The sequence below is a fragment of the Apaloderma vittatum genome, unplaced genomic scaffold (assembly GCF_000703405.1).
Source record: "Apaloderma vittatum isolate BGI_N311 unplaced genomic scaffold, ASM70340v1 scaffold1468, whole genome shotgun sequence".
Taxonomy (NCBI): Eukaryota; Metazoa; Chordata; class Aves; order Trogoniformes; family Trogonidae; genus Apaloderma; species Apaloderma vittatum.
In genome coordinates this window covers 9,370-36,870 of record NW_009731051.1, presented here as the reverse complement: position 1 = coordinate 36,870, position 27,501 = coordinate 9,370, and the positions used below count along the sequence as shown (strand labels likewise).

The following is a 27,501-nucleotide window of genomic DNA, read 5'->3' as shown; positions in this document are numbered from 1 at the left end:
CTGGGCAACCTATTCCAGTGTCTTACCTGTTTCCCACAGCATTCTCCTAGAGAACTGACTGCTCTTGGCTTGGATGGGCATATGCTTTATTGGGTGAAAAATTGGTTAGACGACTAAGTCCAAAGAGTTGTGGTCAACAGTTATATCCAGTTGGCAGCCAGTCACGAGTGGTGTCCCCCAGGGCTCAGTACTGGGGCCACTCATGTTTAACATCTGTCTCAGTATTTTGGACAAGGGGATAGAATGCACCGTCGATAAGTTTGCAGATGACACCAAGCTGGGTGGAAGTGTTGATCTACTTAAGGGTAGGGAGGCTCTGTGGCAGGATCTAGATAAGCTGGATCACTGGGCCAAGGCCAGTTCCATGAGTTTCAATAAGGCCAAATGCTGGGTCCTGCACTTCGGACACAACAACCCCCAGCAGTGCTACAGGCTTGGGTAAGAGTGGCTGGAGAGCTGCCAGGCAGAGAGGGACCTGGGGTCTGTTGGAAGGTGTCACGTCCCAACCTTTCAGGACGTTGACCCAGGTTCCCTGATTCCCAGGATTAACGTGACTTACATCAAGGATCCAAACAGCAATTTTATTTATCAATCACCTAACAACAAGGTATTTGCAATTGCCCACTCAGTGCAACCAACACACTTCACAACAATTCACCAGTAAGCAAAAGAAACCGGCCTTGCCATAGGTAGCTTCCTGTTGAAGCTAGAAAGAGAGAGGAGGAAAGGGACAGAAAGAGGAAATAACACCACCCTTGGATCCAGCGACAACCACGGCACGCACAGCCATCTCCGAGTGGTGGGCAAAAAAAGCATTCAACTGCCTGGGGCAAGCGCCTTTTATACAGTGAAGCTCCTGCCACAGACCAGGAATGAGGCTGGGGGGATGGTGAGGGCTTGCAGCCACAGCTCCACTGGTGCAGGGCTGGGGTAGGGAACTCAGTAAAGCGCTGAATCACCCCTGCACAAATACAGACAGGCACCAGCCCGATGGCTGTGGCTCGTTTAGGTTCTGAGAAAACCTAGATTGTTTTGAGACATTTCTAGTCCCTCACCGGACAGCTGAACATGAGCCAGCAATGTGCCCAGGTGGCCAAGAAGGCCAATGCCATCCTGGCCTGTATCAGGAATGGTGTCAGCAGAAGTAGGGAAGTGACCATTCCCCTGTACTCAGCTTTGATGAGATCTCACCTTGAGTACTGTGCCCAGTTTTGGGCCCCTCACTACAAGAGGGAAATTGAGGTGCTGGAGAGGGTACAGTGATGGACTACCAAGGTGGTAAAGGATTTGGAGCCTATATTATATGAGGAATGGCTGAGGGATCTGAGTCTGTTTAGTCTGGAGAAAAGGAGACTGAGGGAAGACCTTATCACTCTCTACATCTACCTGAAACAATGTTGTAGTGAGACGGGTGTTGGTCTATTCTCCCTAGTGGCGAGTGATAGGACAAGGGGAAATGGCCTTAAGTTGTGCCAGGGGAGGTTCAGGTTAGATATTAAGAAGAATTTCTGTACTGAAAGGGTTGTCAGGCATTGAAACAAGCTGCCCAGGGAGGTGGTTGAGTCGCCATCCCTGGCAGCATTTAAGAGCTGGATAGATGTTGTGCTTAAAGATGTGGTTTAGTGATGTGTATAGGGCTAGGACAAAGGTTGGACTTGATGATCTTGAAGGTCTCTTCCAACTGAAACTGTTCTCTGGTTCTACGGTTCTACCTCACCCTTCTTCCTGCAGGCCCCTTTTAAGTTCTGGAAGGCCTCTGTAGAGTTTCCCCAGACCCTTCTCTTCTCCAGGCTGGATAGCCCCAGGTCTCAGCCTGTCCTCACAGAGGAGGTGCTCCAGCCCCCTGATTATTTCTTGCTCCTGCTCGAGACTTGCTCCAGCAGATTTTTGTCTTTCTTGTGCTGAGAACCCCAGAGATGAACACAGTACTCCAAGTGGGGTCTCACAAAAGCAAAGTGGGAGTATCACCTTCCTAGACCTGCTGGTCATGCTTCTCTTGACACAGCCCAAGATGCAATTGGGTTTCTAGGCTGTAAGTGCACATTGCTGACTCATGTTCAGTTTTTCATCCACCAAAACCCTTAAGTCCTTCTTTGCAGGGCTGCTCCCAATCCACTCATCACCCAGCCTGTAGTTGTGCTTGGTATTGCCCTGACCCAAGTGCAGGACCTTGCACTTGACCGTGTGGAACTTGAACTTTGCAACTTTCAAGCCTGTCAAGCTCCTCTGGATGGCATCCCTTCCCTCCAGTGGGTGGACTGCACCACAGCTTGGTGTTGTTGACAAACTTGCTGAGGGTGCTACCAATCCCACTCTCCACATCACCTGCTAAGATATTAAAGAGTTTTATTCTGGCTACTTTTGTCAATATCATCAATAAGTGCATTTTAATAGAACTGTTCACACAATCTCTCTTGTTTGTTATGAAAATTCTTCCTGACATGCATTTTGCATCCTATTGTCATGCTTTTCTCTTCTCAGTGGAAGTTTAAAGAGAATTTTTCCAGTTACTTCACCTCTTCTTCTGAGAAAGGTTGTATCACAGTTGACCATAAGAAGGCTTTCTGTAACATCGTTCCCCTAGTTCAATACCTCAAACAAAACTTAGGAATTTTGTAGTTACAAATGAAATGTAAGGAATTGTGACCTGGAGTTTTCTCTCATGAAATTTTTTTTGTAGGTGAAATACTTCTTCATAGGTTTTTTTCTTTTGCCTTTTTCCTCATAAAAGACATTGTTAGTCATCACACAATGAGAAACCTTTGAAATGGACTGGTCAGGTTCCATTGAAGTATAGGCAGTGATGTACAGGAAAGTGAGACATCTCAGTCATTTAGTTTGCTACTGACAAATGAATAAGCTGAAATGTCTGTCTTTTCCTTGTGCACAACCTTGTCAGTATTTTTCCACTTACTGCTTTCAAATAAGGTTACGAAATATCAATTCCTTAAACTGTAAAGAGAGGACATTTTCAGTTTTGAAAAAATGTATCTCTGGTAACTTGTTACTGTCTTGATACCTTGATATCCATGTAATGGATGCCTCTTTTATCTAATATTCTGGTTTAATCCGTAGGTTGGGAGCACAGTCTTTTTCAGATGCAGAAAAGGTTATCATATACAAGGATCTACCACTCGTTCTTGTCTTGCTAACTTAACCTGGAGTGGCATACAGTCTGAATGCATTCGTAAGTCTGATTTCTTATCTAATCAGTTAGAACAATGTGGAATTTTAAGAGTTACAAAGTGATGCATCTGGAAATTCATATTAAATTATATGCTGCAACAAAGTAAACTTTAAAACAGTATTTAAATTTTTTTTTTTGTTTCTTATTCTAAGACCAAATATGCTTTTGGGAAATTAATGTGAAGTAAGGCTTTTGAGATACCTTTTTCATGAAGTTCACAATAATTCTGTCAGCTTTAACTCAAAAAAAAGTCTGTCCTCATTAACCCACTGCATTAGCTGCTTTAACTTAATCTGGAGGTTTTGTGTGTTTTGGATTACTGGAGAATAGAAAGTGGCCTGCAAGATGCTTGGGACTATTTTTTTGGTTAGTATTTTGTGAATCATAAAGTAGAACTCAGCAAAATTCGGATTTTCTGGGCTTTGCATGGATATGCAAGTAATTAGAGTATTTATAGCTCTGTATGTGTTGGAGGACACGAAGTAGCTATTGAATTAAGACACTGATCTAAGCTAAAAAGTAATTCATTAGAATGACCTTAGATTCTCATCCTATTTCAAATTATCTGTGGCTTGTTATAAATGAACAGCATGGAGCACAGAGAAAGAATCATACTGAGCAAGTATATCTGTTATAATCAATGTAGTATGACAAAGCCTTCCTATGGAACCCTTATTTCAACTGAAATTTGTATCGAATTTATTTAACAAAATAACCTCTCTAATTTTCAAAATGTTGAGTGGAAGCAATACTTGAAGCTATGACAGTAAAATAATTCAAAGGATTAATCATTGCACCACGTATAATGGAATGTGCTTCCCTTCAGTTTAACTCTTTTCTGTTTGTTGTCATGATTTGATTTTGATGTTTTGTTTAAAAATACATGGTAGTGTCATTTCTGTCTTTCCACATGGATAAAACTATACACTCAGATGATTACTTTTACATGTAATAGCTACTTGATGTTTCTAAAACATGCATAAAGTTAATATAATTAAAGGGAATAAATTGGCATGTGTTTATATCAAATGGTATACTCTAATCCAATGGAAACTGTTTAACACCACTTTTTCTAACTCTAAAAAACCCTTTGCAGCTCATGCCTGCAGGCAGCCAGAGACACCAGCACATGTAGATGTGAAAGCAATAGATCTTCCTACTTTAGGGTATACTTTGGTGTATACCTGTCAGCCAGGATTTTTTCTTGCTGGTGGATCAGAGCATCGGACATGTAAACCAGATATGAAATGGACAGGAAAATCACCTATTTGTAAAAGTAAGTCATTACTCAAGTGATATGTTGGGCCATAACTAGTTGAATTTTATTTTCCTTGATCTTTTTTTTAATATAGTGGGATTAATTTTTTCCACTTCCTATTTGACAACATGTATGACAACATAGGTTTTATTTTATGAAGGAAACAGCAAAGAAATCAAAGTGAGCACAGCATCTAGGGGTCATGGAGGAAAGCATGGGGAAATGTGTGTGCAAATGCACAGGCACCCATACTTACATTTACTCCTAACAACAGCAAACAAAACTTAAACAATATAAAGTATTACTTACAACAGTATTTATCCTTATGTAACAGTTTTAAAGAATATTTAAATGTATTCATTATGTGATCTATGATTGTCTATTAGGAGAAGAAAAGTTATTTCATATCTTGGCTTTTATATTCATTCACATACGCTTTTTTTGTCTCAGAAAATCTTAGAAAATATAAATGAACAATAAAATAAAAAATAAATACATTTTTGCACCAGATTGCACTTTTATTTATAATCCTGTAAATATCACATAGTTCCACTAGAGTAACTCCAAGTATATAGTTATGAGGGCTAAATTTACTCTTTACATGAAAATAAACATGGCTTTAAGTTCCCAATTCAGAAAAATAACTCAAAATTATATTTAGAATATGGAAAAAGGAAAAACAGTCAGATGCCATGGGAAAGAGGTTTACAACATGATTTTTAATTGTAATATGTCAAATAACACCGAGTAGATTTAATGTTTCACCAATATTTGATTTTTCATTAATGTATCTGTAGGGTTTTTTTGATGTTGTTGAGTCATGTGAGCTACACATAGAAAGTTATCTTCTTATTCTAGTTCCCTAAAGAGTGTACTCTGTAGTAAATAATTTAAGATAAACAGCCTTATATGTTTTTTGTTGACTTTATTTTCATAAAAAGAATAAATTATTTAATGCAGAAAATGTTTCTATATGCAAGAATTCTTTTTTTTTTTTTTTTTTTAGCACTTGGTCAGACTAATCAGTGAATTTTTGCACCTTAGGAAAACAAACCAAAGCATGCAAGACCAAATCTTTCTAGTTGACATTAGCCTTTTCAAAGTGGCTAGTGATATGAGGCCAGAACCTTATCTGGGTTCAATGGACACAACTCTGCTGAGTGTACCAGAAATACAGCAAATGACACCAGTTGGAATTCTTTCCCATGATATCTGATCTTGTCATCTTAATCCAGCTATCTGGCTTTATTAACACAATTTTTACTATATTTAATATACTATTACTCATAATTAGATATAGTATTTGTCCCCTCTATAAGGCTCTCTTTTATAGCACTGGGACTGATATAAAAAGTTTAGGCCTAAATTAATGAAATACTTGGCTAGCCAGACAACTTTCCACAGCAAAACTGTTGTTTACCTAAACTGTTTTCTGATAGTTTTGTGTAAGTGTATAAGTTTGAAAATGTGAAATATTCAAGATCAGTTATTTCTGTTTTAAATATGGCTCTGTTGGATAAGAGATGATTGCATCCATCAGACACTGTTTTAACATTCTATTTTAAAAAAACCCACCAAATATGTTCATGAAAATGATAATTTGTCTTTTTACTTGTAGGTAAAGGAGTGAGAGAAGTTAATGAAACAATAACTAAAACGCCAGGTTTGTATACAAGAAGAGTTTTAGATCTAAATAAATTAAATTGATTTATACCCTAGGTTGTTATGGGTAATAAAACATTTTCCAATATTTAACTTAAGTATTACTCATTTCAAAGGAGTACAAATGTTCAGGTTTACAGGTGCCATGTAAAATCTCTGCTATGAAATTCTTTTCTAAATTTTTTTTTAATTTGTGTGGTAATAATTTTATGAAGTACACAAAAATATCTGTCAAGCCAAAAAGATAAAGCATATATACACAAACCCTAGCTTTGATGTAGTTTTATATCAGAGAGATTGCTATAATGGAGAGCCTTATAATGAGAAGAGACTATAATTGCAGGAATTGGGTTCAGTCAAAGTTCTGCCCTCTAGATTGCAAGTGTTCTAAGAAACCACAAAAAAACCAAACCCAAACTCCCTCAAGAATAAACCAAAAAAAAAGTTTTGGAAATTTTGATGATTTTCATTATTTGGAAACTCTCAAGGTACTCTAAGATAGGATTTCCTGAACTGTATGACCCCCAGCAGCAGGCCGACATTACTGCCTCCTCATGAACCTGTGTGCAGTTAACATTTTCTTCCTGACAATGACAAAATAGGCAGAAACATCTGAGAAATCTTTGATGTAGATCTTCCCAGATTCAATAATTTTCAGAAAATTAACTTTTTCTTCTTTTTTTTTTGTTGACTTTCTTAATAATGAGCAGAGTTTTCACCAAATAAATGAGCTTGCAACTCTATATTCTGAATTTTAGCAAGCTGCAGGGAAAATAAGATTAATGATTCACGCTCATGGCGGTTCAGAGAAGGACTCTGTAGAGTAGATGGGATAAAAAGGTATTTCTGCTCATAATTAATCTTCCTAGTGAGTTTATTAGTAGGAGTGTCAGGTGAAACCATAAATGAGCTCTTCTCAAATGTATTACTTCTACAGACTCACAGTAAAGCAGAATATAATGTGCATTCATTATAATTAATGTACAGTCTTCATTTATTGAAGGATTCACCTCACTGTACACCTAAGGTATGCATTAATCTGCTGCCACAGAGGTTTTGAAGTTTCAATGCCAAATTAAAGTGTAGACCAAGTCTCCAAATATATTCATTATGCAGAGCATCAGTATCAGTTCACACAGCATCATGTCCCTTGATAAGTAAGCACTACTTGAAAGGCATTTAAAGAAAAAAAGTTACAATCTAAAATGTCAGTAATAGAAAGCAGAGAACTAAAGCTGTGTAACAAACAGCAGTAAAAAACAAGGAAAAATTTTAAGCAGTTTTAAAAAACCAAATCTGCACTATTATTATGTCTTTTAAAATTGTGATTTTTTTTTAATATAGAATACTCTATTTTTTGAGCATTTCCTTTATCTTGTTATCTTGGCTTTTGGTAGAATTTCATTTGCTGCTATCTGCGTTTTAAATAGAATTGAGCTAGTGTTGCTAAACTTGAGGTTTTTTAACAGAGCAGATTCATGTTCTGGTTTCCCACCTTTGCCTATCCGAATAAAATTCTTTTAATTGTTGTTTATTAAATTGCTGGGGTTTTTTCAGAGTTAATGTTTGTGGGTTTTTTAAACAATAATAACTATCATTTTTTCAGTACTGTAAATTGTAATGGAATGTAAGTTGCAACTAAAGAATTCTCGCAATACCCATGTGAAGTTTAAGAACTGCAATGTGCTGTTTGGTTCCCATAGTTCTCACTGCTTTGTATAGCCTTTGCAAAAATAGTTAGGAAGCTGTTTTAATTAATAGCCATGAATTTCCCCCTTGTTCACATTCTGAGGAGAATCCACAGCTGATGTAGTATTGGCATCATAAAACCCAGTTCATTTTACTAGTTCTGCCTTTTCCCACAGCCGGTGGGAAGGGCAGGGGCATCACAAGGGCTCGGCAGAACTGGGTCAGAGCCTCGCAGATTCCTCACCAGCATCCATAGGACTGCAGCACTTGCATCTTACCTTTTTACAAAAACATGTCCAGGGAAGCAGAAACACATTTTCTTCCCTTCCTGATCCTGTCCGTCTGCAGCAAGTGCAAATTCTGTAAATACTGAGTCACTGGTACTATTTTATAAAGATTAACAGAAATTACTGACAGAATGGTTAGAGAAACTAGATACTGAAGGTGTTGAATGTGACGAAAGGAGTTTGATGTCTGCTCTTTTCTAACTGTCTTAAGTAGTACCTGTCAAGTTCAAACCAGTAATACTACATGTACAACCTCATGTGAACAACTTCACACACTTCTGATTAAAAGACACCAAAAAAAGTAATTTTAATATATTTTAAAATGCCAGATTTTGAATTTATTGTATGCCACTATTGTGGCAAAGCAATGAGAAATATGTAGGAAGAATGGTCTAAACAACCCTTTACAGAATTCCTGTATTTTCAGAAAATACATGAATCATAAGGACTGTGAGATACCAACTGAATCTCAATGCTTCAGAATTTTTGTATTAGTTGGGATTACCTTGTGTAAAGCCCCAGTCCTGCACTGAGTTTAGTTTTGGAAGGAGAGCATGTTACTTGTATGCTGATGTACTCAAATCCATACAGTGCATCTCAACTCATTTGGAATCCAGTGATCGTGCAGACAACATACTAATGATGTTTTTCAAGTCATGGAATTATTATCCTACTACTAGGAAGTGCAATAATATGATCAAGAGACAGTCAGCAGCTAATCAGTCACCAAATTTTCAGATGTACTGCCTGTCAGCATATTTTGTGGGAAATACATGGTATTATTGACCTGAGTTTCTTTTTGATTTATTTTTTCAATCAATAATTAGACAGAGGAGGAAATATCAATGAATTTTATTAAAAATGTGTATACAGGATACCTACGCTGATAAATTTCCTTCAATATAGACTGCTGCCTTTACATATGCTCAGAGTTTGATAAAATGCAAAAAAAATCCAATAATTTAAGAGTTTAGTTAGAGAAATGTGAAACATTTCTAGTATCAGTGTAGCTATTTAGCAAGTATCATTTGTAATAGTCATGGATAACAAGGGTGAATTTCAAGAATTGCTAGGGCAGTTGTTCTGTTAAGATATCATGTGATTGGTTAAACAGCTCTTTTTATCAAGTTTTATTTTGATTCTTAAATCTTTAGTTCTCAAATTGTAATGCTGGAAAAAGCTTCAAAGTGAGTGGAAGAATGTCTATTTTCACTTGTTAGAAGCTGCCAGGAAACACTGGGTGCTACCTCCTTATGGTGAGAGTTGGTCTCTCGGCCAACTGAACTGCGTGAAGGAAATCTTCCCCAAATTTTATAATAGCAAAGTATATAGGAGAAACATAGCAATGTGCATGGGAGAAATGAATGTTCAAGACATGTAGCATGTAAATGTGTCTGACATAAATCCTCTCCTAAGCATTTTTTACTTTTATGTGTTTTCTTTTTAATTTATGTTAATATTGCAGATACTGTTGAATGACACACTTTTTCTACTCCATGGATGACTTAGCCAAATATTTAAAATACACCATTTAGTGACTTGTAAATAATTTTTTTTTCTATATAAAGGAAAAATAAATTAATATGAAATAAACAACCCAAATACCTACAATTCATGTTTCATTTTATAGTGGTTTTTTTTTTACTTCAGATTATTCAAACTGCAATTTCTGAGAAACAGACCTTTATTTTAAACCAAAAAAGTTCCCAACTCTGGCAACTTCACTATTCACAGGTGCAGTAATACTGTATAGAGAAAGGATATGGACTCTAAAAGTGACTGATAAAAAACTTACACTAAACTGTAGCTGGAATTCAGTGAATTCAGTTGAATATACAGTTGAAAATCACACAAAGTGGTGCTTTTGTAGATTCATGAAACAAAGGGGACAGCCTAAGACAGTGCGTCCTTCCAGGAGTCCCTGACTTTAGAATATTATTCTCCTTTTTTTCTTCATACCTTAAAGCTACAAGGCTTTAGGGCTACAGTCCATTAGTCTTCATAGTCTTGAGGCTATTCACTGAAGCACACAAGCTATGAAGTGTGAGATTATTTAAGAACATATGTTGTAATGGGCAGATGTAGTATATTACAAGCAATTGTGTGGAAAACACATTAGATATATTGTCTTTACTGTTGTAAAATTTTTACTGTAATACCTCATTAGAACAATAGATTTATGTTGTAACAGAAAAAACAAGGAAGAAAAGTATGTCTAGAAAGATTGCTATTTTGTTGTAGTTTACTACTTTCTTTCTTTTCTGTCCACTTCTATTTAGTTCCCTCAGATGTGTTTTTTATAAATTCACTGTGGAAAGGGTTTTATGAATATTTAGGAAAAAGACAGCCTGCTACTCTGACTGTTGATTGGTTCAATACCACAAGCAGCAAAGTGAATGCCACATTCATTGAGGCATCCAATATACAACTCAAACTATCAGGTATGTTCAGAATTTGGCACTTTAAAAAGCTGTTCTTTTTTTTTTTAATCTGTTTTGTTGTATTTTCCACAAAACACAAAATGAAAAAAAAAGTATGCTTTCACAAAAAATATTTTTCTGCTTATTTTGCAAAAGGAAAGGTCCAAATGTAATGGTCTGCACAGATTTCAGTCAATTTATATGCAGTCACTTGTCTACTTTTCTCCTTATATTTCATATAAATACTGAGGTAGGGTTTTTTCATCTTAGACTGTTGAATAGTATTGATTTGTTGAACTCACAGGTAATATTGGAGTGACAGACAAAGTGAGTATAGGCATTTTAAGAACTGTACCATTGAAAAGTTCCATTATTCAATAGTGATTAATGTCTGCTTTAAAACAATATTGACTTGATAATGGCATAACATAAAATAGGCAGAGATAATGAAATAACTTAGTAAATTATGCATACCTTTCCATCAACATTGTGCACTCCTTTCTGCAGATCTGACTGATATTCTCATTTAGCCTCTGATCAAAGTTATATTTGAAAAGAACATTATCAGCTATACCTTTTAAGGTCAAGAGTTGAGAGAATTTCAGTAGTTGACTGTCAAATAGTAATTTTTATTTCATTGCACTATTGATAATTAGTATATCAATATACTGTTGTGATGTGAGTAAAATCCATCTTCTTCCAGTTCAAGGAAATTCCAGGCAAGGAATTCTATCTGTATTCAGAATTATTGAAAAGCTGTATGAAAAGACAAATATTCTTGCCAATTTATATATAATATTAAGAAATACAAAACCATCTTTGCATCCTGCTATGAAATATGATGTGGGTAAAAGCCCAGTAAATAAAATCCTGCTATTACAGTACTTTAAATCTTATTTTTGCCATGTTAAAAAGTTCTGTTATTACAGAATATTTTCTACTAAATATTTTAGTTCTAAGGCAAGATACTTAGCTTTGAAGGTATATTTAAACAAACTGGTGGGAAAATGTTTAAAAGCATGTGTTACCTTCTCTATGTTAATAGGTGTTTACAAGAAAGAAGAAGCTCATTTGCTCTTGAAAGTTTTTCATATTAAAGGACCTAGTGACATTTTTGTAAGCAAGTTTGAAAATGACAACTGGGCACTAGATGGTTATGTAAGTATCCTGACTGCTATTGATAAGCTTACTAAGTTTTAAGTTTGAAATAATTTATGATTTCCTATATATCTCTATCCAAATTTTTATATTACAGATATGGAATGCAGCCCTCTAAATGTCAGTGTAGAAATCACATTATTTTTCTTTTCAAAAGTATGTGTACAAACTTCTATTTGCCACACTCCCTTTAGAATTTTTAGTTTACTCAGGGGAAGGTGGAGACAATCAGCATATTTTGTCATGGTTTTGCCCTGTTTTCTTAGATGAGAGTGAGAATTTTACCTTTAGAAATATTGTCCTTTTCCATTTGGTAAATAGTTCACTGGATTTAATCTTCAATAAAAAAAGACTTATATTACTCTTTGCAGTTCTTTGTGCCTCATGATGCTTTCTGTGAGAACTAATTTAAAATCTGACGATTCTGTATCTATATACGAATTCAATTCCATGTATGCCAGTTGAAGAATTTTAAAATCCAGCAATATATATCAGATATTTTAAAGTCATTCCAAATGTTATTTTTAAACTTTGTTTAATACTGTTCAAACGTAAAATGATAAACATTGTGGAAGCACAGAAAGTTCACTATTATTTAAAAGGATAAAAGTGAAAAACTGGGCTCCATATATCTACTCTAAGCCAAAACCCCAAATGACTTATCTTTTATTTATTTGTTTCAGAAATCTTTTTTCTCTTTCAACATATTATAGGTATCCTCAGGGCTTGAAAGAGGTGTTTTTACCTATCAAGGTGATATACATGGAAAAGACTTTGGAAAATTTATGCTCCAAAGACAAGGTAAAGGCATTCATATAATCTTCTTTGGGTCTTGCAAAAGTGACTTCAACAAATGACTTGGCTATTTAGCTGAAGTAAGCATGTTTATTTCATGCCATTGCTAACATAAAAAATACAGTAAAATATGGATATTTGAAATATACAGTTCAAATCCAGTTTTAACTCTGTGTAGCCACCTAATAAGATGACTACAGAATGCTCTTAGAATGCCATTGCAGCTCCTTGGTTTTCTGTAAATATCGTTTTGAAAATAACAGGGGTGTCATGCAATGCAAAGATATTTGCTACTCTAATGTATAAAGTGCAGTCAGAATCATAGAGGAAATTGAAAGGACAGAATCAACACTGTTTTTGACAGTGCCATTTGAAGAGTGCTTGTTGCTGGTGGCAGTTGTTTCAGAGTATGTGTGTATTTAGAATTCTACTTGGGTGTCAAATATAGGAAATCAGTGACTGGCATGTATATAACAGCTAGGGACTCCAATGCTCCAGTAGCTGTTGAAAAACTAGTTATTTTAGGCAAAATAAATTGTTGTAAAAACTGATAAAAACATACTCATGTAATATTTAGTCATAAAATAGTTTTTGGCGAATACTAAGTGTAGACATCTGCAGTTCTTCATCTTGGAACAACTTCAGAATGGTTAAAGCATGGTATATACATAGACCAAAGTACTGGGCTAGGAGTAGGAGACAGACTAGCCAGGATATCTCTTGGAGTTTGTATCTACATTTTCTAAATTGCCTTGGTTCTAGTAACTTCACTGGTGCTGTACACAATGCTCTTTAAAGGTCTTCTAAATCTCCTTGTATTTCCTCTGTTAACTGCTGTAATAGCAGTTACGCTACAGATTTGTTCATCTTGGCCACTTCTTGAAATTGCTATATATGTTTAGTCTTCAGTGTCTCAGCCTAAGAACTGTCAGCTGCTGAAGTCAAGTACAATTTCAGTCTTAAGAGTAAACTCTTGTGTGAGACAAATTGTCTTCTTGTAATTCTGTGTAATTCTTATCCCTGTAACATCTAAGTGACTTTTTCTTTCTGATTTTAACCAGCACACTGTAAAGGCAAAGCGTTAGGATTTGTTCAAACATCTGACTTGTTTAGCACCCTTTGATATCACAAAACACTGAGAGTTTGCTTTGTTGGTTTTGTTTTGGGGAGTATATGTGCTTTTGTGGCTTTTCTCTTAAGCCAGGCCAAAAAAGGTATCCGTGGTTTGCCAGCAGCTCCTGGGGGTAAGTGAAGAACAAGCAGAATGACAATTCAACAGTTACAGCATTCTCCAGTGGATGTATTCTCCTGTAGTGGAAGCTATTATCCATGTCACCGTTTAGACCTGCAATATGAGAGCTCAGTTTGTATATTCCCAAGGCTAGTAAGGACCCAAACTGTCCAAGTTACACATAAGTTCCCAGGCTGTGGGCCTCTCATCTTCAGCTTTGACATCTCAGCAGACAGCTTGCTACAAATGCAGGCACTGTAATTTTTAGATTTCTTTATGTGATTTCTAAATAGACACAAATTTTTTATAGGTTTCTTGTTCTTTGTTGAAGAGCCTACAGCTAAAAGAAAACAGCAAATTTTCAGCCAACACAGGTCATAATATTTGTCAATATCCTCTCATATTCAAGGATAACTTGCTTTGTTTTTAAAATCTATTCTGTTCATTAATATTCTGCTGAGGTAATGATCTTGTATGGCCTCCAGCTGAAGACTTAACATATTTCTGTTTCTTCGGGAAGTTAAATTATCTACTGGCTTTACACTAAGAAGTATGCATAAACTATGCATGCAGTGGTGCATACATAATGTATTATAAAATTCTTCACCTGCAAGCATACTTCAAAGAACAGCATTTACTGAGAAATACTCGGTTAAGTGTGAAAGGACAATCTATTTGATGAAGAATTCCCTATCATGCAATACTAGAGAAAGACCAAGCTCAGTGGAAATGCCCAGTCTTGGAACTTAGTGATATGAAAACAGAAAAAACTTTTGTTTCTAAGTCTACCAAAAGAATTAGAATTGTAACTGATCTTGCTTAAGGGGTCAGATCTGTGACACTGTATTATTTAACCTGTTTTGCCAAGTAATCAGTCATTGCTGGGGGCTTTTTGTTTGCTTTGTTATGTTTTAATAACTCTGTCTCTAAAGGACGCACGTCTGTGGCTACATCTAGTTCCTGTGATTACTGAGTGCCTGTGCCTCACCACCTCAGTTCTATTTTATTCGAAAATCTTAGTCTTGTTCATTCCAGTCTTGACTGTCCTTTAAAAGTGTATTAAAAGGTGGGTTTGTGGGAAGAGGAACTTACTTCACTAAATTATTATTTTCCTATTTTTATTTCCTCTGAGGAAATACAATGACCCACTTCACTTTGCCTTTTTTTTTTACAAAATGCTTTTTTAGTTTGTCTAGATTGAGTTTACAAATATTGACAAGGAATATGAAATATGAATAATTAATTTACATCTGTGATATACTGTCTTGACCCGCTTTTTCCTGATAGAGTTTAGAGTCAAGGTGATTCATTTTTATCCCAGAGGTGAAATTAAGGCACAAATGGTGTCAGATGCAACAACAGCAAAATCTTTTATTGATTAACAAACACTGGAGAGAGATCGGAAAGAAAGGTAGGGAAATGGGAAAGCAAAGCAGTACAATGTTTGAAATAGCAAGAAGTATAGATACCACCACAGATACAGTGACATCTCACAGGTCTGCTTTTTTCAATTTGGTGGGGAAGATCTTCAGAGAGTAGTTGTTCATGGTGGCATTATATAGTGTCCCAAGAGCTGCTCTGCCTACCCTCCTCCTGTTTAGTGTATGCATATGAGGGTCATCAGGAGCGATATTCACCCCCACCAGCATTGCCTCTGTCAGTGGAGCTTGCATAGGTGTCTGGAGGGCCCATTATTTGCAAACGTAGTATGACTTGACACCTTTGGTCTTGCACACTGTTGGACTTTTGTGCTTGCAAGACAACTGCCTTATCAGCAGTTACATTGTTGGGCTTACATAACGTTGGGCTTACAAGACAGCCACCATATCAGCTGTTGGGGCGGGCCCAGAAGTTGTTCTTTTAGGACTTTGAGCTCCGTGGCTTATCTGTGCCAGGCACTGAAGTTGTTTTTAGGGTTTATCAGTGATCCAAGCTTGCAAACAGCAGCCTTGAAGTTTCTTCATGAGGAACTTCAGCAAGTTCGAAACAAACATTTAACACAGTCTCTTACATATGCTATATCAATGTCTGTAAAATATATATTCATTTCTTGAAATTGGTCAACTCTTAAAAGCATTAAACATCATGAGACATGGGAATTTTAAATTTCACTCTAAATTTCACTCTACATTTTACCCTTTTCCAGATCTTTTCATACAACTTCTGTCAATCACAAAGAAACTACAGCTGAAAAGGATACTCACAGCTTCAGAGTACAAAATAGTTGTGGATTAGCTAGTGCACAAATAGATATCTGGGACTAATGAGCTACGAGACTATATGTTAGTACACTGTTCACACCCAATGAGATAACTAAGAGTCTTTATTACCCAGAAATTATCAGTTAGATGAAGAAGGTCCAGCCTCTGCTCCTTGAAAGCTGCTGGTTTTCTTTCCTTGTTGGTAACTTTTCTTTTAAATCCTAGAGCTGTTAACCATCCTTGTCTCACATATTACTCTTCTACCTGTAATTCTGCTTTTCTTATCTTGCATGGCTTTTGCTATCACACTTTCTCCCACTGCATCAGGAGTTCTGTTAGTAAAACTGAGCCATGCTGCACTGATGCCAGACAGTTGAAACCCCGGGCTAGGAGTTACAGGGAAAAGGCATTTGGAACAAAACCATGATAAGGAAATGCTCTTAATGAGTATTTTCTTACAAAAAGTATAATTTTCTAGAATGCATAAAGGAGAAAATTCAGTAAGCACTTAAAGGGTAGAAGTACAAAGCTTGCACAATAATGACTTCACTGCGTATTATTGTAATTTGGACTTCACCTGACTGCTCCTGGTTTTATGAGGTTGAAGAGCCCCCTGTTATTCTGTGAAACATTTAAAAATATTTATAATCTTACTGAATATCAATAAATTTTGATAGTTATGGATACATTATTAAGTAGTGTTAATGAGATTTATACTATGATACTGCATGCTATTTATTTCTTGTTTTAATAGAATTATTTTATCAAGACACCATTTTCTTTCATTCTTGGATAATACAAGAACTGTGAGATAGAGAACCTAGGAATTTTACTCCTGATCTTTTTGTTTCATTTCAGGTCCTTTAAGTGCAGATGCAGACCTTTCAAATCACTACTATGGTACAAACAGCAGTTCTGTTGCAGCTGCCATCCTGGTACCATTCTTTGCTCTAATATTATCAGGGTTTGCATTTTACCTCTACAAACACAGGTATTGTAAATGTTATTTATTCAGTAGCTTAACAATCTTTTTGTTTTAATTTTATATGTAAGTGCAACTAGAAAGCTAAAGCTTTCAAAAATGTCTTTACTCTAGAAAGACAAATATTTCTTAGAATTCCCACAAAGGGGTTCAGTGCAGGGTGGTTCTTAGTGGTGAACTATTAGAAAAATGAGACACTCTGTTAAGGAGTGAAGACCTATCAACCTTCTCAGTGTGCTAGGCTGAATCAGATAGAAAACTCAGGTCATATGTTTTATTTTTTCATTTTAATGCTTTGTTAAATTGACTGTATGCTGCTTCTTTCAGAATGACTGTTCCCATAAGGGAACAGCCCATAATGAGACTACTTACAGTACATGCTGAATAAGCTAGCGTATACTACTAGAATTGGCATCACTTCAGCTCATATGAAGTTTTTATATGTCGTTAGATAATAGAATAAATCTGACCCCTTTGTCTGCAACTTGGTTTAAAAAATGGTATCTGTGAATCTTTTGAGTATTCAGCACTATTTAGCTAGAGATTTCTGGAACTAGTTTTTTTGTGTGTGTGTTGAGCTATAATACTCTGTCCTCCTTGTGCTCTTTGCAGTTTGAAAAATGGTGTTTAACAGAAATGCTGATTACTAACAACATGCTTTTAAAACTTTTGTTCTATAATCATGATACTAAGTGTATTTTGTGATTGTAAGAAATGACGTAAACTGAAGTCTGCCATTGCACTATGATGGACTGGACTTTCTACCTACCTCAGCATTAGATAATTTGGAAAAAAGCAGTTGCAGTTGGAACTTGTGAACTCCAGTTAAAATGATACATGTTCTGAAATATCATATAGCCTTTTGTTGAAAAAACTGCTCAGGAAGGGCTGTGAGCTCTCTCAGAACATTTTATTGTAAGATGACTTTCTGATGCCTACAGACCTGCACTCCTGCTACCTCCTGTCTACAATGGGGGACCTAAACAGTAGCATGGAAGTACAGGCATGCAGACTGAGCATGAGAGACAGAACATCAAGGGAACATTATTTTCATTTTGTTCTTAGAAAGAGGAGGCAAACTCTGAAGAAAAATTTAAAAAAATTGTATTGTGACAGAGGAGTACCTTTTGTGGTTTATTCTATGAAATTTCTTATGTCCTATGTAACCATTACAGGTTCTGTTTTCTATTTAGTATATATATATGTATTTAAGAGAGATAAAATTTAGCAGCTGTAATCCCAATGTTTATGATACTACTGGTGTACCATTGCAATTCTTGCCTACCTAAGATTTCCAACCATATTTTGTTTGATTTTCAAGAACCCTTCTCTGAAGTTTATCAAGAGATACCTTTTTAAATTATTTTACATTTACTAAGGACTAAGCGTCTACATTTTACATGTTTTCTTTGACTTACTTGCCCTATTACATGTATAAAAATATACGCTGTTTAAATACTTTTAGATATAAGAGATTTAACATTGAAGTTACAAAATGTAATAGAATATAATAAGATATCATGTTACTATATATATCAGAAAGTATGAACAATTCTGGTTTACTTTTCATTTAATTATTAGATTAGTATGTTCTAACTGAACTTTGCATAAAAGTGTGCATCCTTGAGGTTTTGGTATGTTTGGTGGTAAAACACTATCCAAAACAGAAGATTGGTTACTGAAAGATAATTATTTGTATACTTTGATAGTCAAGTGTTAAAATTTATGCGGTTATTTGTTATAATTTGATCGATCTGATTACATATGTTTGGACATACAAAATCTCTGTCAAGGTGTTTCACAGAGTCACAGAATCACAGAACTGTCTAGATTGGAAAAGACTTTTAAGATTATCCAGTCCAATCATTAACATAACACTGGCAAGTCCTCGAGTAGTGTTGGTTGCTTGAAGTCCTTTAGTAGTGTTTATTGCTTGAAGTAGTTATGGGAGTAAGCAGACGTGCTAGGGCAGATCTATCTGAAATAAGTGAAATTATTGTCCCTTACCTCAAAGTTACTCTCAATATCAGTGCAACACATTCTGAACACTTGCTATATCAGCACAGGAGTTGCCTGACTGAAGCTGTGCTGGCTGACTTTGCAGTGACTTAGATTTAGTAGCACCCGGGAGACCTGTTACAGCACTTCATGGTGCAAGGCTAACTTCCTGCTCTGGAATGATAATAAAAAGTTGATAGCAACAAATTGATAAAATGTTCCCTCTACCTCTGCTCAAAACCATCTAAGTCAATAAAGTCTGTGGATGTTTATCTCATCTAAAACCCAAAATGCTGTGGAAAGGGTGATTAAGGAGCCACTCACTCCCATCTTTCTATGTACTCTTAGTCATCTACTCCATTTAAGTCTTTTAAATTGACAAATGTATTGATCTTCATTAGAACATTTGCACAAATAATCCAGTTGCCCTCTGAGGTATGCTGTAAAACTTAGTGTGGATAAAATTCCAGATATCCAGGAAAGTGAAACAGAATATGCTTGATGGTGATTTAATTAAATTTGCCAATTAAACATTCTATCAATTAATTTCACCAATTTTACATTAATATCAATAGTTTGGAAAGACAAGGATATATATTTGGAAATTGGTAAGATGTTACTTTAATAAAGCTGTAGTAAGTGTTTCCAATCTGTATAAGGATTCTTTTGTGGTCAGACTAGCAATCTAAAATTGAAAAAGTCATCAGAAAATGTTATAATTTTTCCTACTGAGAGAGAATATTATAAATGTTATAAGTTCTAACTTTACTATTTTTTTGTACTTTTGTTGTATGTTGCTTTACTTTGGACTGCCAATTTTGTCACTAACAACAAGCTGTGAAATTGTCATTCTTTTGACAATTTTTTGATGGAATATGCATACTTATATTTTGCCTACATTTTCTCTGTGCTTTGTAGCATCCGTGTGCCCATGAGGAATTTATTTTCTTCTCTTCATGCTATAAAAAATAACTTCCAGACAGATTTCTCTTACTCATTAAGTCCTTTATGAGTCTCTTTTTATCATTTTTAGACAGTTGCATAATTTATGTAGACAGGATGGAAACATTATAAGTAAAACTTGCAATAATTGCAGAATTATTTTTTTAATGGTCACTAATGATTATTTCCTCTCTTTTTTTTTTTTTTTTCTTTCCCCAGAACAAGACCAAAAGTACAGTACAATGGCTATGCTGGACATGAAAACAGTAATGGACAGGCTTCATTTGAAAACCCCATGTATGACACAAACTTAAAACCCACAGAGGCAAAGGCTGTGAGGTTTGATACGACTCTGAACACAGTTTGTACAGTGGTATAGCCTTCAGTGCCCAATATGACTGATTCATAGCCATACCTCTGATGGACAAGCAGTAATTCCTTTGGTGCCATATACCAGTTTCCCTTCTTCTCTTGGCTTTGCTGCTGTAATCTTTAACATCATCTGTCAGCCTACATGCAGCTAAATTTTCCAGTGAAAATGTGTCAGTCTTCTGGGGATCAGACAAAGAATATTTTTCCATCTTAAAGTTGGATCAAAATGCCTGGCTGCATCTGCTTCAAATCAAGGCACACGTTAAGGAAGACTGCTGAGTCATGCCAGTTTGTCATATTTAATGCCTCAGACTTTCATATTTGTATGTGGCTGGATGCCTTTCAATGCATTCTTCTGGGCACTTGGATAAATCCTTTGAGTACTGTAACAAAGATAGCACCACAGATTATCCCCAGGAATATTCTGAAGAACTAAAGTTCTACTGAAGGAGAAGATGACCTTCCTTGAGGTTGTGTACACCTACAAATGCTTTACCATTGAAATCTTGCTAAAATTAAAGAAACTTACAGTGTATGTCATACATAGGGCAGTTTGCCAATTTCCCAATCAGCTGTTATATTGCAAAATGTTAATGCACAATTTTTTTGCACTAGAGTGTTATGGATGACTGAGTCAGATACTGGTAAAAATATACAGGGTTTCTACACACTGTCCATTGTATATAGGCATTCACTCACTCTTTGCCAAGCCAAACATTCCACAATAAATTTACTTTGAATATTAGATTATGAGCCCCATGCTTAGCACCAGTTAAAATCCTGTGCAACAGAGGACAATATTTCTTTTGTCAATTTTTGACTAAATTTCTTTGTAAACATGATTACAAGTTACTGGAGACTTTCAGCCAGAGCAAGAGCCCATTTCTAAGAAATTTTCATTGCCACTATTGTTTTCTTCTGAAATCAGTCATCAATCACCATTGTCAGTATCATACTATTTAACAGCAGGGGGGTTAGCAGCTATTGCTGCTTGCCATGTACAAATGTGAATAGTAATTTATTTTAGATAGCTCATAAAGCTTGTGAGCCTGTGCTCATAATACAGTCTTCCCTTTTGCATTTTTTTCCATTTTTTCCTGTAATATGACATCATTTTTCTGATATTACATTGAACTAAACCACATTACAGTAGCATATGTAAACCCAGTGCAAATTGTCTATAGCGAGCTGTCATTCAGTTTCTACTTTGAACAAAGAAAAATATTCAGTTATCTTTGCTTTCTGTTTATTTTCAGATTTTTTAAACACACTGCTTACTGCTTTTGTACTTATACAGTTTGGCAGAGAAAGTTTGACATTTGTAAATATGAATGGTTGAGCAAATCATTAACATTTGGTTAGAATTAGAGGTTTTGTTGAATGAAAATAAACAAACTATTAAACAAACAAACAAACAAATTAAATAAACAAAAAAATAAATCTGCCAATTGGGCAGATTGGTTAAATTGGGTTTTAAAATTAGGAAATTACAGGAAATTACAAAGTAAAATCTGATTTCAGTCATACATGTTGAGCTCAGAAACCAGGAATGTTGCTTTTCTTTAAAATTCAGGGTTGTTTTTTGTTGTTGTTTTATTTCCTTTCAGTTTTCTGAATTTCAAACTGTCCTAAGGTCCAGTTACTATCAAAATAATAGAAAAAATGTTTCTGAACTCTATGTGTGTAGGTTATACACAAAACAAAAAGGTAACGTAAGCTCAATAACAGATTTTTCAGCTAATATTGCAGAACGCAAAGAAAATTTCAAAGGTAACCCTTGGTCAGCTTAACAACACTACATCTGTTAGATGAAAAATATCAGCAATATAATACAGTATTGCAGGGCCTCCAGCTGTTATATTCTTCATCTGAGCAAGAAACTCTGAAGAAAATTTAATAAATAATCCTTTCCAGACAGTTCCTTGTTCATTTTGTTAGTAGTTTTTGGCTTTCTTTTTTGTTTGTTTCTGAGGTTTTTTGTGTAGTAAGTTTCATTTATCTGTCACATTTCAGAGCCCTTCACGTTTCCTGAAAAAGAACAAAGTCGTCAGATCAAAGTTGTTTTCCTGATCCTTCCCCACGTAGAGAAAGTTGCTCTGCAAATGAAGAGCTTCTGTAAGGACAGTGGGCCAGGGACGGAAGCTGTTTTGTGATTAAAGTTTTTGACAGGTGTTCAAAATTGACATTATTGCTTTGGAAGTCCTTCTGTAGTGACAATGACCAAACAAAACAAAAAAAAAAACCAAGCTGGAGAATTAAAACAAGTTAAGTTACTTTTATTGATGTTTTCTACTCCTGCCCTTAAAATATATTCTTCAGTGACCTGTCTCCCTATGACTACCAAGGAATGTGTTGGAGGAAAGGTCCCAGAAAATAGTTAAATTATTTGATCTTTTTTGTTAGAGAGCCCAGATCCTGTGAATCCTCTATCCAGTGGTTCATTTTGGGGAGGTTATGCAAGGATTATTTATCCGGAATGAGTGTTCTTTGATCAGGGATACTCTAAATTGGGACACACTGACAAATTATGATAAGATGTTTGGAGTATTGATGAAACAACAGCTTCATACCGGAACCCCAGTAAAAGAAAGCTCTCGTAGTTTTGTCAGTTCTGTCCACATCCTTCAAATGCCTCTCCTTCTGTGTTATGTTTGAGTTTTTCTGTTCTGATGCGATCCCTTTCTCATTATATTATTTTACAGAGGGCTGTGTATGCATGCACTTACTTATATATGGTGCTTCATCAGAATAAGACTCTTAAAATGTGCAGTGGCCGGGTAATGGCAGCCAGGAAATCTGCTTTATGAGATATATGCAGAAGACTTTTCCCCCCAGTGTGGAACAGATCATTATGATGGGCTAATAATTAATACATGCTATATATGTTTTTTTTTAAAAACAGGTTATGTGCTTCAAAGCTGTTAAAAACTGCTGCTTGTATCACACATCTTGCCTTTCTCCAGGCTAGCTGCAATAATTTTTTTTCTTGTGTAAAATATTTTGTAAACAAGGAAAAGCTGTTATTACAAAAAAAAAAGGGGGGTGGGCAAGGGGAGGGGGGAATGCTGGGGAAGAACGCCGGCATTATGATCGAGTCAATCTAATTTTCATTCCCAGTATTTCATTCTGCCATTTCACTACATGCTGCTGTGACATGAAGTAGGTGCAAAAGAACTTTTTGTACAGAGATATATTTTTTATGAAGAATTTGTAAAATTATTAAATATGCTGTAATTTTTTGATTAATGTAGGTAAATTGTTAAAAATAAATGTTTTTACAATACAAAAAAAATTGTAATTTTCCCAATAATGTAAAATTTACCATCTTTAGCTGATTTTCAGTTCTGATCCTATTACACATGTATTAATATAAAGTGGCCTGTTAAAAATAAACAGTATTCTCTTTGGCAAAAAAAAAATAAATACTATAAAAGATTGTAATATAGCCTGTGCAATGCCACCTACCTTGAAAGCAAGATCAGAGTTCTAATTAAATATTTAATTTTAGATTTTCAGCTTTTGTGTGACCTATTCTTATCAAGTTGTTTCCTTCTATTTACTTCTATGCTTTTAAAGCTCAGATACTGATTTTTCATTATGTTAGATTTTCAGTAGAATCTTAGTTTTGTCATTTTAAGTTCCCAAGCATTATGTAAATGAGCAAAAATTTTCTATTATGATGGGATCTACCTCCTGTTATGTTACACTTATTATTCAGATTTTAAAATGGGACTTCTTATACTCTCAGATCGTTTGGTTGCTTCGTTAAAAATAATGTATTTCTTCTTCCACAAGCTTGCATCCTACCTATGGAAGTGATGGATCTCATGTAGCCCGAGGTATTTCCATTTCTAACAACTGAAAGCTAGTTCTGCAGTCGCCTAGATGTACATACTTATACTGAGATGAAAATGCTTATATACGTAAGGATAGCCACATAAATTAGTGCATCAAACTTTCAGGATCAAACCCTAAAATTCGAAGTATTTAAAAAAAAAAAAAGTTACTCATTATTCATATCAAAGATTTATGTATTTGATTTACTTGTTGAAAGCTGAAGAAAGAATTAGTCAGGCTTCAGGAATATACGACATATTATTACTTTGGGAATCAGTGGTGGCATATGACCATGGCAAACTTAAAAAAAAAAATGAGATATGTACATGTCCTTGCTTCTTTTCTCATCTTCACAATCTGTCCTTCTGCCAACAGGGGAACCTTATAACTGCCTTCCAATATCTGAAGGGAACCTACAGGAAGGCTGAGGAGGGACTTTTTACAAGACTGTCCAATGATAGGACAAGAGGAAATGGGTTTAAGTTAAAGGAGAAGAGATTTAGATCGGATCTTGGGAAAAAAAATTCTTCAGTACGAGGGGGGCAAGACTCTGGAATAAATTGTCCAGAGAAGTTGTGGATGCCCCCTCTCTTGAGGTTTTCCAGGCCAAGTTGGATGAAGCTTTGATCAACCTGGTCTAGTTCCTTATATATAAGGAAGTAGAAGAGTTATACAACTATTTGTTTATATAAAATTGCAATTATTAAATTACAGACATATGAAGTAAATATATAGAAATGTGAATATGCTTGAATCCACAGGGGAACTTGGGCTCAGTTTTGCAGCATTTAACTTTCAGTTGTATTTGTTGCTTGGTAGAATCTTCAGCATCAAGTTGTGTGCCTACAGTCCATGAAGAAATTGTAAGAGGTAAGAATTTGCATGCAAGATCCACAGAGGCCAGCAAACTGAGTGGGGGTATGACAATACCAACAGTGATAATGCTAAATATAATGGCCAGAAATACCAGTGGGAAAAAACAAACCAAAACAAAACAAAACGGATGGAATCAGATACTATGGGGGTCATTTGTGGAGAGAAGTGATAAATTTCTTATTCTTGAAAAATGTCCATGTAATCGGTTTCCTAACAGCATTCTCAACCTCCTGATTCCTCGTGCTGTAGATGAGGGAGTACCACTGGGGGGGTACCACTGGGGGGGTACCACTGTGTACAGCACAGCCCTCACCAGATCTAGAGCTGGGAGGAAGATTGAAATGGGCTTCAGGTAGGCAAATATGCCAGTTCTGATAAACTGGGAGACCTTGGCCAAGTGAGGGAGGCACATGAAAAAGGCTTTGTGCTGTTCCTGCTCAGAAGGGATCCTCAATATGGCCCTGAAGATCACATAGGACAGCACAATGAAAAAAAAACCCACCTAAATGAAAAAGAAACACTAACCACAAGAAACCCAACTTCCCTGAGGTAAGTATCTGAGAAGGAGAGCTTGAGGATCTGGAGGATTTCACAGAAGAGTTGATCCAGGACATTGCCTTGGAAGAGTGCTAATGAAAATATATTGGCAATGTGTAGCACAATGCAGAGGAAAACACTACTCCAGGCAGCTACTGACATGTGGACACAAGCTCTGCTACCCAGGAGGGTCCTGTAGTGCAGGAGATTATAGATGGAAATGTAGTGGTCATAAGACAAGAGTGAGAAGACTCTGCTATGATAAAGAAGAGAAAGAACAAGAGCTGGGCAGCATAGGAGATGGCCCTGGTTTCCGACAGGAAATTAGTTACTGTTCCTTTTCCCTCTTACACCCAGTAGAGTACTGTTTTGAGTGGTCACATCAGACATGGAAGATCAGAGTTCCCAACAGCTTCTTTAGCCTAAGGAGAAACAAGAGATTGTTAATGATAAAGAAGATTGCTACAAGCACTCAGCTGTTGAAAGCAGGTGCTGGGAAGTTATCATTTCCTCTTTCCTTTTGGGTCATGCCTTGCATGAAGATCAAACAGCAGGTGGAGGAGGGTTTAAGGAATAAAAATTTTGATAAGTAGCTTTCAAGCAGACAACAGGGAATTATCACAGAAAAACGCAATGCTGAGAAAAGTCCATGGGTCTGCTGCTAGGCCTGATGTTTCCCAACAGTGACATGTGGATAAGGATGACATTTGTTGAAAAGAATGTGATACAAATGATTGCAGGACGTTAAATGATAGTGCAGAAAGCTGTGTGTTACAATTTTGTCTACTTGGTAAGTTAAGTCTATTTAAAGAAAGTGTTTTTAACATAACCTCAAGAATAGTTGAAAATAAGAAAAAAGGACGTTGAGGCCATCCTAGTAAAATAGGTATTAGATCCTAAACGAATCTGAAACAAATTTACAAGCATGATAACTGTGATGCTGTGGCCAAATATGAAGTCTTGAATCACTGGATGTAGAGAAGGGGTACTGAACAGCAATAGAGAGGTGATTTTTAGTCTTACTGAGTATGAAGCTGTATTAGATTCTGTATGTATTTCTGCAGTTTGTTTTGGAAAAAGTGTGTCAGAAAAAAGATTGAGGTGTACAACAACATACAAATGTGATTTAAGGTCTGGAAGAATTTGTAACGAGACAAACTGTCATGGGTTAGGGCTGGGCCAGCCACTAAATGTGGACAGATGCTCTCTAACCCACTCTCCTCCCCCAAAATGGGAAGGAAAAAGGAATGAGGCAGAGAGACTTACAGATTAGAGAAGAAAAACTAAACAACTTCAATGAAACGATAATGGAAATAATAGTGAAATGATAAAAATAAAGAACTGTATGCAACTAAATATAAGCCTGATATTGAACCCAACTCCCCCTCTCCCTGCCCCTGCCCGATATCAATCCCCACTGATGCTGCAGAGCAGGAGGCACTGGGGAAGCCCCAGGCTCAGCCGCAGCGGGAACTGGATAAAGAGAGTTGGATTCGGGAACTCAGTATTCAGATCAAAGCAGGAGGTCAGACAGAGTCCTCCCTGGACATCGGCCATTGCAGAAAGGGACAGACACTCTTGTGATCACTCAATATATACTAAATATGATGTATATGGAATAGAATACTCTTGTCGGTCACCTGTCCTGTCTATTATTCCCCGGAGGTGCAACCTTTTACTTCCTTGTGACCCTTCTCACTACCCGGCACCCCCAGCGTGGCACACAAGAGCCAGCAGTGGCCTTGGTCACTACAGGAATAATTATCAGCAAGAGCCTTTCTGCATCCCAGTCCCAGGCAGTAGCTGTAAACATCAGGTGTGATCACTGCCAGTAGCACACTCTGTCTGCAAAAACATGTGCTAACTTCAGAAAGTGCAGCCTTTTAGAAGAGACTAAACTGGAAAGTAAAAATCACTAAACAGAATTGGGGTTTAAAGCCAAAACCAGGACACAAGTTAAAAGGGAAAATTTGGCACACACCTTTAGGAGAAGGAGAAGGAGGAGGAGAAGGAGAAGGAAGGAGAAGGAGAAGGAGAAGAAGAAGGAGAAGGAGAAGGAGAAGGAGAAG

The 27,501-nt window shown here is 36.1% G+C and overlaps 1 protein-coding gene across 1 annotated transcript in view; it reads left to right on the top strand.

The window, feature by feature from the left end:
* LOC104278136 (CUB and sushi domain-containing protein 1-like) overlaps window positions 1-20,183 on the top strand; it is a gene marked incomplete at both ends in the record, with an annotated part of 30,414 nt that extends 10,231 nt beyond the window's left edge. Inside the window, 7 exons of the mRNA XM_009875023.1 lie at window positions 3,076-3,187; window positions 4,284-4,463; window positions 10,363-10,524; window positions 11,549-11,661; window positions 12,375-12,462; window positions 16,747-16,879; window positions 20,030-20,183. Of these exons, the coding sequence (XP_009873325.1) occupies window positions 3,076-3,187; window positions 4,284-4,463; window positions 10,363-10,524; window positions 11,549-11,661; window positions 12,375-12,462; window positions 16,747-16,879; window positions 20,030-20,183 (942 nt within the window). The remainder of the gene's footprint in view (window positions 1-3,075; window positions 3,188-4,283; window positions 4,464-10,362; window positions 10,525-11,548; window positions 11,662-12,374; window positions 12,463-16,746; window positions 16,880-20,029) is intronic.
* Between the last annotated feature and the right edge of the window lie 7,318 nt (window positions 20,184-27,501).